Source organism: Athene noctua, chromosome 1 (assembly GCF_965140245.1).
Source record: "Athene noctua chromosome 1, bAthNoc1.hap1.1, whole genome shotgun sequence".
NCBI lineage: Eukaryota > Metazoa > Chordata > Aves > Strigiformes > Strigidae > Athene > Athene noctua.
In genome coordinates, this window is record NC_134037.1 from 233,186,115 (window position 1) to 233,205,329 (window position 19,215).

The 19,215-nt window shown below is 37.1% G+C and overlaps 1 protein-coding gene across 1 annotated transcript in view; it reads left to right on the forward strand.

The window, feature by feature from the left end:
* Positions 1-19,215, forward strand: part of COG3 (component of oligomeric golgi complex 3) — a 32,059-nt gene that overhangs the window by 581 nt on the left and 12,263 nt on the right. The window contains 14 exon segments of the mRNA XM_074912827.1: positions 1,917-2,063; positions 2,603-2,664; positions 4,377-4,542; positions 5,317-5,391; positions 5,513-5,605; positions 5,908-6,033; positions 8,251-8,331; positions 8,540-8,583; positions 8,790-8,916; positions 9,421-9,512; positions 11,862-12,001; positions 13,195-13,355; positions 15,735-15,840; positions 17,754-17,878. Coding sequence (XP_074768928.1) covers positions 1,917-2,063; positions 2,603-2,664; positions 4,377-4,542; positions 5,317-5,391; positions 5,513-5,605; positions 5,908-6,033; positions 8,251-8,331; positions 8,540-8,583; positions 8,790-8,916; positions 9,421-9,512; positions 11,862-12,001; positions 13,195-13,355; positions 15,735-15,840; positions 17,754-17,878 — 1,545 coding nt within the window.

The window sequence follows — 19,215 nt, forward strand, 5'->3', positions numbered from 1 at the left end:
CGCCGTGCTGCCCACTCGCCCTGGCTTGCAGGGAGGTTGTGGGCAGCGGTAGCAAGCAGCTTGCTTCTTAAGATCCACGGGGTTTTCTCAGCCTGTCCTTTACCACTTCCCTCAGTTCATCAAAGTTTGTCCTCTTGAAATTGTAAGCTTTAGTCGTGGAGTTACATGGGTTTGGTCCTCCTAAGTTGATCCCGATCAATGCATAGCTGCGGCCACCAAAGTTATTTCCTGGTACGACTTACAGATGTTTCGATGAGCTGTATAAGGCCAGGAATAGGACTAAAAAGGTTAATAATTTGTCATTGCCGTGGAAGACGTGGTCTCCACTCAGTTATAAAATATCAAACTCTGACAAGGTGATTTTTTATGAATGCTTCATTGTCGACAAAGAGAAGGGGAATGAAACGTTTGCATTCCTTAACTGCACTTTTCATGAGAGATTTTCCGTTTGAACAGGATCGTAGCGCAAGATACAGTGTCCTAAAAATCAACAAAGTTGGTTCTCAGCAAGTGTCAGAAAGGTCAAAGTAACAAAGGGGAGGGGGTAGAGCAATTCCTTCCTGAAACGCACCTGTTTCATCTCATGCTTCCTGGTTTCTTTTTATGTAAGCTGTATGCAACTGCACTAAAGTAAATATTGGCAGGCATCCAGAATGATTGTAAAAGGATGTACTGCTGTTGGAGGGACGTTCTCAAGGACCTAAACCAGCTTCACAACAAGGCAGGTACCATATTTGCCAGTCAGGACAACAGAGATGCTAAGACATTGAGTACTTCAGCTGGTCTTGGCTCTTGCTGAAGTGGATTGGGACTGTGGTGTCTCAGCTCTTTGAAAAATCAGGCTCTGATGGACTCATCTTTTCCTCAGTAGCAGGCATGAGAGAAACCCTGGCTCCCCAACTAGGGTCCTGCCTGTTTTGGATCGTGGGTGAGAAAGACGTGGAAGTTGAACAAGATAGGTCAATCTGCCTTTTCTCAAATAGTTGAACTCTTGATGGTTCTTTCTTTGGTGGATTGATATTACCAGGCAATGAATGTTTTACTAACTGGGTAATTTTCTAGAAAGATACCAATTTTTATTTTAAGTAGTGTTTTCTGTTTTTGTATTACTGATGTTCTCAGCAATAGAAAATGTACTTTACTGTTCAAGTGAATTAAAAAGGGTAATTAAGACTATATAAGGATTTTTTTTCATGAATTAATTTCTTCCATATAAACTAATTAATAGTCTCCAATCATACTTAAATACAATTTCTCTCAAGTTACTTTTTCCATTTTTTTCTTGCTTAAAAAGTCATTGTGGCTGATAATGCCCCTTCAGCAGAGCTATTTCCTGTCTTCTGAAAAAAACTCCTTTCTCTTTAGCTTGACTTCTTCAATAAAAGCGTTTAAAACACTATTTCCTGAATAAATTCTTGCAGTGTTAAATCTTGAGTTTTCTCTGAATATCTGGCAAAAAAATCTGACGATTCCTGTCTAGTGGTGTTGCCATATAGTGTAGACAACAGTGGCATTTATTTTTCTGTCTGTATTCTGAAGTCTTATGTTCTCAGACACTTTTCTAGTGTGTTTCTCTGGGTATAGAACCAGTTAAATTGGAAATTAAAGTATAGCTCATCAGTATGTCAGGTACATGTACATTCAGTTTCTGTTCTTACACAGACGTGTGCTTGTATAAAATGCTGCATAATATTTTCTGACTTAAAAAAAACATTGTTAGGTATTTCTGAATATATAGGTGTGGTACTTGTTGGTTTATTATCATATTGATAAAACCTCCATTGCATTTGTTTCTTCAAAAGTAGATGCCTGTGATTTTCTTAAGTTGATGCTTTGGATTGTGTTACTGTAATTGAGCTGAATATACTAATTCTTAGTAAGTTCTTTAATTAAAATTTCTGGGGTTTTGCAAGCAGCTTCCAATTGAAGATTTGTGCAGCCTAACATCCCAGTCGCTAACTGTTACGCTGACGGCTGCAGTGCCAGAATCCACAGAGGATGTCCTCTTAAAAGGATTTGCTGTACTGGGGATGGAGGATGAAAGAATTGAAACAGCACAACAGGTAAGCGATGCTGAATAACCTCCAAGTTGCAGTAATCTTCAGAGAATTCTGTGAGATTTTATGTCTCTTGCATAGCTTTTGGTGGGTTTGTTACATTTTTTTTGGTCTGTTTTCAAGATGCATGAAGAAACGTGGGGGGAAAAAATTATTGAAGTCTTAGCTCTTAAGTGACAGATACTTTTCCCATTTTGAGTGGAATCTTATGTGAGAGTAAAGCACCCCTTCAGTAAACTGGTGGTGTCATAATATAGAAGGATGTCATGCCCCCTCCCACTCTTTCTAATGTCACAGCCTGTTCTTGTGCAAATAAAGCCAGATGAAATTCAGTCTTTCCCATTTTAATTTAGTGGAGGAATAGAGTATTTCATTTGGAAGGGACCTACAGTGAGGAGTTAATTGTTTGTTTGCTTGATTAATAATTAAGTTATGGAAGAGCTCTGTTTTTAACGAAAGCTCATCTTAATTTCATAGATCTGATTATTTTTTTTAATTGATTGCATGTGATATCTGTGTTATTCACACCATAAAATCTCTTCTAGTTCTTCTCCTGGTTTGCTCAGGTACAAACACAGATGGATCAAGATGAAGGTGCCAAGTATAGGTATGTGTTCTTGCTCAGTTCCTTTCACTGTAAGCAATTTAAACCTTGAAGGACTTCATCTTGTCTATGTAATGTTAGCACGCATTCAGATTCAGTTGGCAGGGAATGGGGGAATATGTTGGAACAGCTGAAACTTTCCAAGGCAGTATGCCCTACACCCATCCTGAAGACAGTTGCCCTTGTGGCAGAGCAGTTAAAAGGGCCTCCGATTTCATTCTGAACTGCCCAGTATATTAAGCCAGATTGAAATTAATTTTGGCTTCTGGACAGGGCTGTAGACAGAGGCTATCTAAGAGCTTTCGTATGCCTTTTCAACTGCTGCTGGTATTGAAATGGCATCCTCTGAGGGTGAGACTGTGTAAGCAGGTGTGGCTGGTTGTAATTTCTGCCCTTGCCATTTGGTTCAGCAGTGACTATGGCTGTGTTTCTGTATCTACATTGCCAGCATTCCTTGACACTTTGCTCAACTCTGTTTTTGAGACTTGGCATTCTCATCTATTTTTGTCAAACTGACTTTTCCATCAGGCTCGGAAGAACCTTTTCCCACTAACTTCTGCGGTTACTCTTCAAGAGTCTGAAGTACAGCTGAATGGCTTAGCCAAATCCACCGATGGCTTTTATGGAAGCTGGCTTGTGTTTGAAACTTTACAAACTTGCCCTTGGCCACAAAGAGATGCTGCTGTATTCCCCTCTTCTGTTTTTCTCTTCTTTTCCTTGGTCTGTCTCTTCTTCTCTTGCTCTGACATTTGAGGATGTGATGTTTTCTAAAAGCAGAGGTTTAGGCATATACTAAGCCCATGATCAGATGGGCCTAAAAAGATCTAAAAAAAGAGTAACAGCCTTTTACTTTGTCACTTGACATGTTCATAATAGCTCACATGAATACATAAGTGTGCCATGGATGCAGAATGGTTTCTAGGATGGCCAATATGTAATTTGCAGGAGGTCAGAGGAACAGGAGGAAAATAAGTTCTTTGTCTTTTGCCTTTTGCAACTAAAGGGTTGCACATGACTACGGAGAATTGTGATTTTACTTGCTACTTGGTATGTGGTAAAGTAGAGCTCAGAAGTTTTAGCTGACATCCAAGAGTAATTAATTTTTAAATTACATTTTAGTCAAGCTGAATGTTTGATATATGTTTAGTGATCATTTAGAGTTTATATCTTCACTGAGCTTTAGATAAACTTGGAGACATTAGATACTGGATCTATTTCATTTAAGGAACTTTCCATCTGCACAGTAAGTTTTGAATCCTCTGGATAATTTCAGCTACTTTAGGGGAGAGTAAAAGTAATTTCTGAATGGAAACTGAAAACTGTATAGAAAAGACCCAAATTATAACAACACTCCTGTTGGAAGCAAGGCAAGTGGCATTTGGCTGCTAGAAGTAACCTGCAGTAGTCCTTCTGTTTGTGCTGTCTGTTTAGACAGTATTCATGTGCTCCCGACTAGCTGTGGTGCATGCTGCTGCTTTCTGGGTAGGTTTGCTATAAGGAATGACAGGAAAATGGAGTTATCATAGTGACTGTTCCAAACCCTGTAGCTCTGTTTTTTCTGTGGGTCATGAAACATCTGCTTATTGTTCACTCTTGCTTGATGCAAGTGATCATTTATTCCTAGAGAGGGAAAGGTAGCGGCAGTGTCACTGCAGGCAGCTGGATTTGCAAATACGGAAAGTGAAATTTTACTTCTGTTGATTCTCTTTTTCTAGGCAAATGCGGGATTACTTGTCTGGCTTTCAGGAGCAGTGTGATGCTATCTTGAATGATGTGAATAGTGCCCTTCAGCACCTGGAGTCACTGCAAAAACAGTATCTCTTTGTGTCCACAAAGACGGGAACGCTGCATGAGGCCTGTGAACAACTTCTGAAAGAGCAGGTAATCTTTGATGGGAGGATTACTGGAAATTTCTAAGATACCATAAAGTTTATTTTTCTTAGGCTGGGAAAACTTGTGAGCAGTGTGACAATCCTGCCATTTGCTTTGGTGTGTTTTACTTGCAGCTAGGGTATCAGGCTCTGTGCAGTAAAATGTTCACTTTGTGTTGATAAGCACTTTAATCAAGGAGGAGAGAGCTAGCTGAACTTTTTTAACTGATGCCTGACAAGTGCAGACCTGATTGAGATTAATAATTTATGGAAGTATTTTGAGCTGGTTATTATAAGAATAATTTTTTTTTTTTTTACATTATAAGCTTATTTCCTAGATACTTTCTTTCTCCTCATGAACTGCTCCAACAGTGATATAATGAACATGTCTTTTTAGCATGACTGGATAAGTGAGAACTTTTAAATTGTCTCCAGTCTTGAAGTACAGGATTTCTACAGTTCTCTGTAATACTGATGACAGCACTGCTGCTTGTATGCAGTAGTATCTGTGGAATGCTGACAAACCTGTAGAATATATGTTTTTAAATAGAATATTGAGAGTAATATGTCTCTTTCTGGTAAGAGAGAGCAAGAGAGCACCGCTGTATTCTGCATCTTTTGTTGTACTGACTTAGTTGTAAGTTATCTAGACCTAGTTAACACTGGTGTGTGCCGAGAGCTGAAAGGGAGGCTGAATAATATTATATATATATTTATATAAAATATATATATTTAAACTACTTGTTAGGTTGCTGATTTTCTTTTATTTATTGTTTTTTAATAGTCAGAACTTGTTGATCTGGCTGAAAACATCCAGCAGAAACTTTCTTATTTTAATGAGCTGGAAAACATCAACACCGTAAGTATTATTTCACTGTTCATAGTCTTAGAAAATGAAAGTGTACCGATCTTTTGAACTTTGTCGCCAATACTAAGTTACTCAGGTTCTTTACAATGATGCTTTGTCTTGTTTTTCAAAGAAATTGAATTCCCCTACACTCTCTGTGAACAGTGAAGGATTCATTCCCATGCTGGCTAAGCTTGATGATTGTATTGCATATATTTCATCGCATGTAAGTAATTCTGTATTGTTCTTAGATAAATCTTAATAGTTTCAAAAGTATGTATTAATACAATTTTTGTGGGTTTTTTCCTGTAAAATATTATCTCTGCCAAATACAGTAAGAAAGCAAAGATAATGGTTTATAAACTTAGAAATTTTTACTCAATGTGCTTAATATTGTTTAATTTTTATGAAATAGTGCTTTTAGTTTGTACGAACCAGCATTTCTAGCTAGTAAAATAGTATTTAAAGTTTTGATAAATTTTCGACTCCTATTGTTTGTATTTGAAATGGATTTTTTATTTCTTTCAGCCAAATTTTAAAGACTATCCTGTATATTTGGTTAAGTTTAAACAATGCCTTTCTAAAGCTATGCACCTTATCAAGACATACACTGTGAATACACTACAGAACCTCACAAGCCAGTTAATGAAAAGGGTAAGGTCAAATCAGTAAATGGTAACTCGAGCTGTACTGAAATGTCTATTGTAACACTATTCAGTTTTCTTTTTTTTTTTAATTTTTGAGGGTGGGAGGTGTCAGCAAGTTTGTGTGAAAATAGGTCAGTCCTATACCACAGTGTTTATGTAGATTGGCCAAGTTTCAGCTGAATCTGACAGAGACCTAGTGACCCAAAAGATTTTAAAATAATAATAATTAAAAAATACTGGATATTGAAGATGATGAAGTAGGTGAATTGAGATAGGTGAACAGTAACCTCTGTGAAGGCCAGGGATGGATAAACAACTGAGTTAGAGAGGCGGCAGCCAGACAGCTTTCCTGAACCAGTTTGCGCACTGTAGCTCTGATTCAGCTACAGCACACGCTGCCATCTCAGTTGTCAAACAGGGAAGGTGCACATGAGAAATACAAGTACTGTGGGGGCCTGTTTTGGAGTTGGATCGTTAGAGACAGAGAGGTTGTAGGGAATACTTGCAGAAAGTATACAGGAGCTGCGTGTTGTAGGATGAAAACTGTTAAAGCATGACAACTCTTGAGTTCACGACATGATTCTTTCAGTGTTATATTTCAATGAGTATTCTTGGATGCTCTTGGTCATCTAAATATTTCTTTCTGATAAGTCTGCAGTGTGTGTGTAGCTGCAGAGAATTACTGTGACAAGTCCCTAATAGTTTTGGTATATCTTTTGGTTAGTTTGAAAAAGTTGACAGGAATGTTAGAGAGTCACAGGGTTAGAGTTAGATGCTTTACTCCACTCACTTCAGTAGGACTTAGGCATAAAGGCGAATAGGGAGGGTGTTTGTTCTCATTAAAATGTTAACAGCCTAGTGCTGCAGTATTTTGGCAGAGGAGAAAGAAGAGGAGAATGTCTCTTTCTATCCACTTCCGTCCGTCCTTCCTTCCTCCAGTTAATTGTTGTATTCCTTACACTCAGTCCTGTTACAGGCAAACTTGTCATGAGGGATAACCAGTGAAACTGAAATATGCTAGAATTGAGAATTAGTAGACCTGAAGAAGGAGATTTTAGACAATGCTCATGAAAGCTTGCTAAAGGATACTTCTGGAGTGAAGATCTTGGTTAAGTGTCATTGAACATTTTTCATGTTTGGTATAAAGGTAGTTTTTATTCTAAAAAAAGTAGCATAGCTTGGTTTGATGCCAATTGATTGCAATGACTGAGCTAAATTGAAGTGGAACTGAATATCTCTGGTAATAAACATGACTACAGAAAGAAGTGAAACCTTCTTCTGGATTTGAATTGCTGCTTAGGAGGTTTAAGTCAGGAAGGAGACCTCTTTTAGGAGTTAGATGACCTCCTCCTTCCCATCTGCATGGCAGTTTTGTGGATATTTGCATATTTCTCTGCTTCTGCTAGAAGTGCAGTACTGGACCAGTGGTCTTCAGTTGTGATCAAGTGTTGAGATTTCCTATTGCAACACAACAAGAGATCTTGTCAGGACTGGAAAGGGACTGATGAGAGCTAGATGTTCTTTTTTCACTTCTCACATGTGAGTGTTTGGGCATTTTGATCTGCTTGTGTATAAGGATGGTCAGGTTGCTCATGGGGTTGAAAGGAGATGGGGAAGGTGGAAGAGTTTTCCTGTCCCCACCATGTTTCAAGGGAAGGCCATCTGCTTCTCTTTATTTCATCAGTAGGGATAAGGGGAAGAGAGCCTGGTGGCTAAATTTGGTCTCTGCTCTGGTTCATTACTGGTAGAACTTGTCTAAGTTCAAGCTGTCTGTCCAGCTAAGCTGGGAAGTGGCAGGGAAAACTGCCTCAAAACTTGACATTCCAGTTGAAGCTTTAATGAGAGCTGAAACTTAGCTTCTCTACCCTAGGACTGTGAGGTAAAAGGGAAATTTAGTTCCATTTTAGTACTGTAGATTAAGGAGCAACAATCAGTACTACTGTGGCAGGTCCAGAGAATATTGTCTCTAGTGGAGAATGCTGTAATTACTGAAAATGTTACTTTGTTGTAGAGACTGTTGAAACTTTTGTTTTGGGTTTTGTTCTTCCATCTGGCTTCAGCTGAGTTCTGAAACAAGAGTGCCTTTCTAGGTGGAAAGTGGCAAAGAGCGGTTCCACTGGCAGTATAAGCGTAAAGAACCAGAGCCTAATTATCTCAGCCATTAAATACTACAAGCCAAATATAGTATTCTCCTTTTTAACCAATTACTCATCTCTTCTTTCAGGATCCTTCAGCTGTGCCAAATTCTGACAATGCCTTTACGCTGTTTTATGTAAAATTCAGAGCAGCTGCTCCCAAAGTCAGAGTAAGTAGGCTGGGAACTAACTGTTAAAAAGGAAGCTATGAAAATGGGGTTTGAATTTATTAGTAGTGTGAATGCAAGGATTACATATTGTGCAAGTGTGAATGTCCAAAGATTGCATATTGTGTCCATGGAAAAATACTGCAAACTGTTTTTCAATTATTAGGAAAAAATAATTTACTGATAATAGTTTTTTCTTTTTGTTGAGTAGACTCTTATTGAACAAGTAGAGCAAAGATCTGAAAAAATGCCAGAGTGAGTATGTCTACATAATTTATTTTCAACAATTTTAAGTTTTGAAAATCTTTACTTTTGTTTAAGTACTGTTTAACACATTATTCATTTAAAAGAAAGTTTTAAAAATTGAAATTATGTAGACCTAAAAGAGGGTATTAGAATGAATTTTACCTTACTGGAAAATGATCTTCAGGATGCACTTACTCTTTTAATTTCTTGGCTAGGTATCAACAAGTTCTCAATGAAATCCATCAGTGTTACCTCGACCAGAGGGAGCTTTTGCTTGGTCCAAGTATCGCTAGCACTGTTACAGAATTAACCAGTCAGAACAACAGAGACCATTGTGCTCTGGTAGGTAAAGTAGTCATGTATTGTGGGGGTTTTGTTATGTTTTAATTCTCCCCCTCCCAAGTAAAATGTACTCATTTAATTCGGTAATTTACATGCAGAATTATCAATTTTGTTTCTGGTTTTGAATCATTAAAATTTTACTAATATTTTCAAGTAATGCATGTTTTGTGGAAGATTATTCTGTAAAAACTGCTCTGCTACTTAAGGGGATATTTGCAAAAGCATAAAATGTGGTTACTTAAATTTAATCAGAAACAAAAAGGGACAGAAGTTGCATGATAAGCTTTTATTTGGCTCTTAACATCTTTTTAGTTGATCTCAATAATTTTGAATTTTGCAAAGCTTCAATTTAATCATAGCTGTAGCAATAATAATAATAATAATAATATTGATAATGCAATATACAATATAATGATGTATAATATAGTATCTGTAATAGCTCCTGTGGTACTGAAGTGAGAAAAATAATTTAGTAATCAAGCATTTGTCTTTCTGTGAATACAGGTGCGAAGTGGTTGTGCCTTTATGGTCCATGTATGTCAGGATGAACACCAGCTTTACAATGAGTTCTTCACAAAACCAACACCAAAACTGGAGTAGGTGGTACATGCTGGTTTTGTTTTACTAAATGTTGTATTTACTATGCTGTGATATAGCAGACAGTGTTATATGGCAAATAGGGTTGCATTGAAGTGGTTTGGTAAGAACCAGCAAGAAAAAAAAGCCTCAAAAACTTTATGCATCAAAATTTGATGTTCTTTTGTTTTCTTTCTTCTTCAGGCAAAGCTGATAGTTTACATTCTCCATAAGCATAAATAATCTGAGTAATGTAAATGCTCTGTAGGTGGTCTGGAAGAGATGAAGACGCACAGTTGCTTTGGAAGTAGCTGTAGAAGTTTACCGTGCTACAGGTCTCAGATGTTTTTGTACTGGCTCTGTGCCAATGGTTTGCACAGTCAGTTGCAGAAGTGCTTTTTATTTACTTCAGTGTAAAATTAAGCTGATGAACTCCAGCCGCTTTTCATCAAGGATTTAGACTTAGTGAGCTGCCCTTATGGTCAAGGAATATTTGCATGTGCCTGTGTGTGGTCTGAATGGAAGGCAGAGTAGTGGACACCTGAGAAGAGTATCTGTATCTGCTCTGCCTAGATCTAGAAGAGGAACAGGTTGTTGTCTTCACATGGTAATTGCATTATAAAAGTATTGTAGGTTTTTTACAACAGACCTGTAATATTAGAGCAACTGATTAGATTATACCCCTTCTCCAATTTGCTGGTATCTTTTAATAATGGTATTTAATTTTGAAATTTGGGCAGGTCATGTTCCCTTGCTATGATGTTCATAAGCAAAGTGTGTTTCTATTAATATAACTGAGACACTGGTTTTGAGTGTTGTATTATTTTAGAATCAAGTGCATCTTGAGTTGAATTAGTGTAACCTGGAAAAAATACTGCCCACTATCCAACCTACTGAAAGAAAACCATAAATGCGTAAAGCCTCACTCGAAATAAGCTATAGTGCCAGAGTAACAGCAGTCTTTTCTGAGTAGTGGAGGTCTTGTGTGGGACATGCTCAGGATTTGAGGTGACCTAACTTAATTGTCTTCAGAACCAATTTAGCTATCTCGGTCCAAGTCCTGAAGTTAACATTCCTAATTGAAATCAGTGTAAAATGTTGTTCAGACAGAAATTTTATCACTGTTGTTCTTCACATCAAGAATGAGAATAGACTTCTGTTTATTTTTTAATTTTGATTTTGATGGAAACTAGTTACCTTCTTTCATAAGAACTTACTTCCCTTTTTTGCCTACATTTAAGTAAAATATTTTGAGGAAAATGTTTCAAAGAGTAACTACTTTATTAGGTTTTTCTTAGCTGCCTAATAAATAGCCTCATTTTTATCTGAAGTGCTGAGGTGTCTGATAAGTTTACCAAAAATCTAGTCAAGAGTAGACATCCAAGGTTGAGTGTTGTATTTAATAATAAGGCTGTTGAAACTTTCTCCTTTGTTTCTGCTTTTAACATGGAGAATTACTGTTTTATCAAGTTGCTTGTAAAGCTATATAATGCAACAGAATAGAAACATTCAGAATGTTTGTGAGCATTTTTTGTCTGCTGTCTGAAAGGAACTGAAGTGTCTTTTTCCTATTGTCAGACATTCTTCATGAATTAAAAAAAAAGTAGTGCAATAAAATCAATGACTGTACCACACGGTAAATATTTAAATATTCTTAGTGTTTGTATTTCCAGGCCTAACTGGGGAATTACTTGAATTATTAGCTAATCTGTGATTAGTGAAGTGCCATTGAGAATGGCAGAAATGTCTAGAATGAATGCTACTGGTGTCTTAACCAAGATAAGCATCACTTTGAACACGGAAGGAGAGAAAATAAAGTGGGATTTCTGGTGTCTCATATTGCATTGATACCATAATGTCAGTTAGATTAGAAAGCATGCTCTGCAATGTTGGAAGTTGTTATAGGAAAGACTACCAAGCTTCTCCTGTGTCCTACTTCGTGTGCTTCTGGTTCTATTAAACTGTTGAATACTTGGAATCAGATGAGCCTTTTCTTAAGAGGAAATTGGGGGTATGATTTTGGAGCTCAGCAGGAGCATTTCTGAACACAGAAGCCAAGTAAATCAATTTGCATTATCTCCCCTTTGTGACAGGTTGAGTTGTTAGTTGGTTATTTCTGGGTTTTTATTTTAAAATTAATTCAAAACTCTAACACCTTTTTAAGCATTTTATGTCTTAAAAGGCTTTGTAGGAAATCAGGGGTTTGTTTTAAACAGTCCTTTCTTAAGTCTTCTGTGATACCATATTGCATTTTCTCACCCTCCTTTGAAAAATCTTTGCCATAGAATAATCCATGTTTGTGATAAAGTTTTATTTTCATATTGTGGAATCCTGAAAGTGTTTTGCTTTGTTTTATTTTTTCTTCATAGTGAACTCTTGGAGAAGCTGTGTCTTTCATTGTATGATGTCCTGAGGCCAATGATCATCCATGTCATTCACTTAGAGACACTTTCGGAACTCTGCGGGATTCTCAAAAATGAGATGCTTGAAGATCATGTACAGAACAATGGTAACTCATAGATGGACCTGTGTGGTTTTAACTGTCAACTGATATAATTATTAAATTGCCTAGGCAAAAAAAAAAAATCCCTAGATTTTATCTAGATTCCCTGGATTAATATACTGATGTTATAGAGTCCTATTTTCTCTAGATTGTACAGATGCAACCAAGCATCCACCCAGTGCTTATACATACACTAGGATTGATTTAAATGAACTTTTCAAATGAATGAATTGCTTTGCTTGGCCCTGCTGATGCATCATCTGTGTAGAGCTTTCTGCATACATGATGATAAAACAAAGGAATGCAAACCTCATTTTTCATTCTCCTTGACATAGTGTTTCCCAGACTAGGAATTGTAACTTCAGCAGAGGAGTTACATACCTGACAGAGATTTTGGAGCTCTGAAAGTGTTCACAGAGCTCATAGTTTCATAACAATGAGCTGACAATCAGTAAAAATATCTGATGTCTCATTTCTTTAGTATGACCAATGCATATTGGAATAATTTCAGAGTCTTTAACCTTGCACCAAGTGATAAACAGATATCATACTTGGTAGCTGGTGTATAACACAGCGTAGCTCTTTGTCTCTGAAGCTATGCCAGTATCACAAAGAACTGCTTATTTTCCTGGAAGTAGAATTGTAACACTGTTGGGAATGAGAAAAAAATTGGTGACATAATTTTTTGGCTAATCTTAAGTAGTGATTTTTTACTACTTAAACTCAGGCTGATATAATAGTTCTTAAGTTGGATGTGAGTTGCTTTGGATCATCTGTTCTGGTAGGTAGATAGATGAATTAGCTTGTCAACTCCTGATAGTCACACTGCAGGCATTGGCTATGATAGAACCAAAGCATGCTGGTTTGATGTCCAGGCAGAAGTGCCACTCGACGTACCCAGGTCTCAATTAATTAAAATGCTTGATTCTAACATGGCATCTGCTGTTATCAGTATGAGATTGCATTTTCACAATCTAATGAATATTTGGGGAGCTGAAGGAACTGCAATATGAAGTTCAGGAATTTCTTGTTTGTCACAAATTTGCCTGCATGCTGCTGTTCCAAAAATAGTCTGACCTATCTGCAGCAAGCTAGTTTTGTAGTGGTTCTATATGCTATACTGCAAACTTCTGCGTCTATAAGCTTGTTTTGTCATTAATTTAACAAATTTGTGCTTCTTTTTTTTTTACTTTTTCCAGCTGAACAACTGGGTGCATTTGCAGCTGGTGTCAAGCAGATGTTGGAAGATGTACAGGAGCGTCTTGTCTATAGGACGCATATTTACATTCAGACTGATATCACAGGCTACAAGCCTGCTCCGGGTGATCTTGCATATCCCGACAAATTGGAAATGATGGAGGTATAGCATCAGCGGTTTTGTTGTCCTTGATTGGTTTTCTTTTTACATGCAGTATATACAATTGTGTAGTATAATGTTTTGCAGATTGGATTTTCCAGTTCTTAGGTGTATTTAGCATTAGTGCTACTAACAAATTGACACCTGCTGATTAAATTATGACCCTAAGATAGATGTCAGAGAACACTTTGTGTCAAACCCAGTAAAACTGGAGATAGTTCTCACAGTTAACAGTTTTATCTAAACTTGAAACTTCTGAATTTTTCTCTCATAACAGTATATTTTTATTTACTTTCCTAATAGCAGATATTACCCAGTCTATTTTCCAGTTGAGCCGGAGTTGCAGAGAAGCCTTAGACTGGCACAGTTAGCTGCAAGTTTGTTTTCAGAATTACTGGTCAGCTAGTATTTAGTATGCACTATGGTGGTGTACACTATGCTCAGACAATGTGAGGGGAGGCTTGCTTGTACCTTTAGATGATTTAACATGCCAGCAATGGTTTCCAGTAGCCTTTTTTAAATTCTTACCAGTATTGGCCATTTTTGTAGTCATTGCAAGCCCTTTGAGTCAGTATTCCTGTTGAAAGGAATCAAACTAATTCTACTTACTTTAAAAGGTTAATACTATATTAGTATTTTAGAATAAAACTACTCACAGAAATAAAGTGGCTAATGAAAGACTTTAAATTAATTTTTGACTAGAGCAAACTGCATTTAATATGCAACTGAAAGGTAGCATTACATGGAAGGGATTAAACATAATAAAGATCCCCCAAATAATTGTTGCCATTCACTTTATAATGAGAGGCCCAAGCTGTCAAAGGATTGAGTTGGCTAAGAACAACAATTGCTACATGGACTGGCAAGACTAGGTTTTATTGTTCTTATTCTGCTTTCTGTCCATCTATCAGAATAGCTGGTGGTGCTTAGCAAATTGTAGGACTTATTTACAGCTGACTAGTTGGTAGAGAGGCTGTTGTTTGACTTCAGTATCAGAGCATTACTTATATAAAATGCAGAAACTTTATAGCTATATAATTTTTGCTGTGGGCTGGGAGAAATTAACATTGTATAATGGTACGTTTTTGTGTTCAGTTCTTGCCTGTAAACATGCACTAAGAAACTTTGTAGTAGGGAGCTCATGTTGCTATAATCTTGTCTTTATACATGTCTAAAGCTTTTATTATGTTGTAGTTGATGCTTTCGTGATTATAAGGGACATTCATAGGTTTTTAGGAGAGCATTTAGAAATCCTGAAGCTAGCGAGTTTGTAGAATGCTTGCCCTTTATGCTGCAAGTTTAAGGATGAATAAGCTTCTGAAGAAAAAGCAAATATAGTAATTGAGAACCCCACCACATGAAGTGTAGCTAAATGGGATCCCTCCATTCAGAACAACTAGTGATCAGAAGTTTTACCAGTATAACTGTTAAGAGTACGGGTTGGTTTGTTTGGGTTTTTTTTTGCTAAAACTGTGTGAATAGAACTGATTAAAAAGTTCTCACAACCTTTTTTTTATGTTAGCTGTAACTTCTGTAGGCAGTCAATGCAGATACTTAGTCTACAAGGCCTTTTTTCTAACTAGGGTCCTATGGCCATTCTGTTAGGAAGAAGTGAGCTTTACAGTTCATTCTAAGTTGAGGAATTATGCTGCTCTTCATATGTCCTCATAAGACTCTGGGTTTTTGCCTGGTTTGAGATTCATTTTGCTACTTGATTGCTTTTAAACCTCAAAAACTTGCTATTTAGAGAGACCTTCTCTCTGAGTAAATAAATTATTAAAATGTTAAAAGCACAGGGCAGAAATATTTCTTGTGCTGTTCTGCTCAAATATTAATGCAGTTCTTTGCTTGTTTTAGCTGCTTGTTGTTGCTTTGAAGCAGACCAAGTAGTGAAAAAGGTTGAAGTGTGGAAGTGTTGAGTAATGTTAGGGGAAAGCTTTTTGTTGAACTCCTGCAGGGAATAAACTAGAGAGTACTTTAGTGCCATCAGCACATATCATTTGTAGGAATAAAGCCATCACAGAAATGATCTGTATGAAATCCAAGTGAGTTTTGAATTGGGTTCTCCTGTTTTGAGCTTCTCTTTCTACTTGGCTTCACTGGTTATTATTCAGAGATCAGTAAAAAGAGGCAAAACAGAAGGAACAGTGCTTTACACAGATCTGTGTAATATTTGTGAATCTTAAATGATGTTGAAACGTTTCTGCTACTGTTTTGGCAACATCTGTCTTGATATCTTTTAATGTTTTTGAAACATTGGGGAGCTGAGTGTAGCTGATTCCTTTTGCAATTTAGTATGCTTTTCTCTATTGTAATCAAAGCAGCGTAGTGCTCCTTAAGGAGGAAAAAAAAATTAATTTTGTGGTATGTCTTCCTTGGCAGCAAATTGCACAGAGTTTAAAAGAGGAACAGAAGAAGCTGCCATCTGAAGCTTCATTTTCAGATGTCCGACTAGAAGATCCTGAGTCCTGCAGCTTAGTTAAATCTGGTATGAAATAGATCTCATGTTGTCAAATTAATGCATAAAGCTCATGGAGAGTGAACATTAACTTGAACCATCAGTGAGAAACTTGCATATATCTTAAAGGGTTGTTTTTCTAGAGAAATTCATAAGAAATGTTGAGAGGTGAACTTGTCTCAGGGTTCTTAATAACTTTTTTTGAATGAGAAGCAATTTAATCTTGCTCTTTTGGTGGCCTTTGTGAAGCAACTACTTTTGTAGCTGATAGTATCTATTGTACTTTGTATTGAGCTTCTGTGCTCTTTACTGCAAAGTAGCCCTGACATCACGATGTGTACTTAAGGATGCTTCAGTTTGTTAGCTGTGCTAAGATGAGAAGGTGTCAGGCATGTCTCTTAATTTAATGCTTTGAGCATCTAGGATTCTAGCCTTCACTTGGGAAGGCGACTTCTTGCTTTGACTGCGTTTCCACTTACTGAAACCAGTTAGTAGTTTTAGCTGTTTACAGTAATTCAGACTTTTAAAATGTGACCCATGTGTCTGTAAATTACAGTGAACTGGAAGCAAATTCCATGAAATGTGGGTCTTTGGATGCCAGTCATTTGAGTGTTACAATGCTTTAAATTTTTGTCTAAAATCCATGAAGAATTGTTTTATCATTATTCAGAATGGTACAGTGTTATTTTTCTCAGCAGCACCTTTCCTAGCTCTTTATCAGTTGTTTCTCATATTCCTTTTAATTACCTGATAGTTTCTTGCTTTTGGCTTGCAAGGCCTGCAAAGGTCTTTCTGGCTGTTTCTAGCTGAACTCACAAATCCCACTGAGAGTGGAGTTCATCTTGCTTCAAGCCAGGTGTGCGGCACTCAAGTACTGTAAATCCCACCTGCATTCAGGAGATGGAAAAGAACCCACTGGTGTAATTTGGAGATGTGTTTGAGATAATTGGGATTATTTGCCTTTCAAAGGTGCCTCCCTCCCATTTCAGTGCCTGCAGGAGTAGCTGAAGTGACTAATAAATAGCCTAGGTACCTCAGACTGACATCTAAGGTCTTACAGGCTTTCTAATGACTGTGATGATAAATTTGTTGTTGCAAAAGGTAAGAATGATGTTGCTGAATTATTTTAGACAATTCTCACATAGCTCACACAAACACTTCATGAGTGCGTATTCCATCATTTGGTAAAACTTGAAAAATTTTACTTTTTTGAATGGTTGCTATTTGGAATCAGAGTTTTGATGCTATTGCCTCAGCTGTTTCCCAGGATTTAAGGACAAAATGAAAATAATATAAGACTTCTGTCTATCAGATGTTGTGAAAATCCATTTTGAGCATACAGAATTATTATGAAGGTTACTCAGGAGGAACACTCTTATGTTTACAACCCCCTCATGACAAAATTTTTTGCCATTATTTTTGCAATTATTAACATGATGTTTAAACCCTAGACCTTCTGCAACTGTTTAATCCATGCAGATTTATCCTCACCAAAAAGGAAAGCACAAGGAAGTGAATTGATGGAATGTTTTTTTCCTTTTTTTTTTTTTTCTGAGTATCTCCTGTAGTTCCATGATCACTAACCTTTTTTTTTTTCTCCTATGCTTTTTTTTTCCCAGTAATTGTTTGATCTTTTCAGCTGTTAAGTGTGTGTGTGGGGGGATGTCATCGCAGTCATGCCTGTAAAACTAACTCATTAAAAAAGGTCAAGCTGGGCCATCCCTGAAAGCGAATTCATGTCTTCCGCAGGCATGTGCTCTATACATATCAGAAATCTAGTGCTGACCTGCTGAGAAGGAAAAAAACCCTAACCTGTTTGGGTGCAATAAAATATGTCTTATTACTAGGGGGTCAGTATAAAGTAGAGTCAGTATTGCAGGCTCCTTCAGCTAAAAGGATAGATGGGCAAGATTTTCACGTGTGTATATTTTACTTCTAAACAGGTTCAGCAGAATCCCTTAATGCCGGGCACCAGACCACAATTTCACCAGCAGATCTGCATGGAATGTGGTATCCTACTGTCAGAAGGACTCTAGTGTGTCTCTCCAAACTGTACAGATGTATAGACGTATGCAAAAAATTTCTTTATCTAATTTTTTTAAGTGAAATTATGAAGTGTGTAGCACCGTGTCTTATTTTAATGTAAATTATGAATGGGCCTGAAAGAACTGGCCTCTATTATCTCTTAGTCTTTTTGCTGCTATCTCTGTGTAAAACAAGTGAACTGACAAATTTAGGTCATCATTTCCAAGACAGTTTTGTATTTGTAGAATTAGAAAAAAGGCACTGGTTTGTACATCTATTGCTTTTGTTATTACAGAAATACTTCAGTGTCTGATGCTGAAGATACTTATTGCACCAAAGTTAAGGATTGAATAGTCCAAGAAAGAATAGAAACTTCTGGGTCCATTATAGAGAATAATTTTATTGTTGAAATTACTGGGTGAATGTATTTTTTGCTGTGTGCTTTGTAGGACATCAGACAAGGTGATGTTTCTGGTCTTAAAAATGGTGACTCTATTACTACATTTTGGAAATGTTCTCAAAAATTTTTTGTGGCGCATCTTTTCACCCTTCAAAATGTAGGAGACATTTCCAGAGTTTGAGACAGTTGCAATCTTCATGTCTAACAGAAACAAAAGCAGTGTTTACTTCACAAGTATTTTGAGACTTGCCCTTTAATCTGGTTTATGTCTGTCACCTAATAGCAAAAATGTCCGAGAAACATAATGTGTTTTTTGCTTTTCTGTATGTGTTGTATCTTTGCATTTAATGCATTTCAAAATATTTTTGATAGGTGTTACATGAAACTGCAACCAAGATATTGTTTGCTTAGAAGGAAGCTGGAAAATATTAATACTTTATTGCGTAATATATCAATCTCATTAAAGATAAATGGGTATTTGCCCTTGTTTTCAGCTAGACCTTTGGAGATGAGGTCGTTTTTGCGTTGTTTGCAAGGCTCATTTATAGTTTGTTTGCACAGTGATTTATTTACTTTTTCACTGAGATAGTCTAGCAGAACTAGTATGCCTTGCCTGCACCCTGTAGATAGGAGAAGACATGAATGAGGCAGCACTGGCAAGTCGTGGGGCAGACAGGGCTGTCCTGTACCTGGCTGGAGTGCTGGTGGAAGTGAGCTGTGTTCCCATGCTTAGCTCAGCTATATGATCTAGTTGCAGCAGCCTAACGAGTTACTCATGTCACCTGTGCCATGGCAGCTGTCATGTTTGTTTACTAACCTGGCACAAATGTGATGTAATTTGAGTTTGCTTGAGGTTAAGATCACTCGATCTCGTGTCTATTGCAGGTATAAATTGCACATGCAGATAGTTACCCTGACACACAAAGTATCTAGTCGGGTTACCCCGTCAGCATCGTTTATGCCGTTAGCTGGGAATGCAT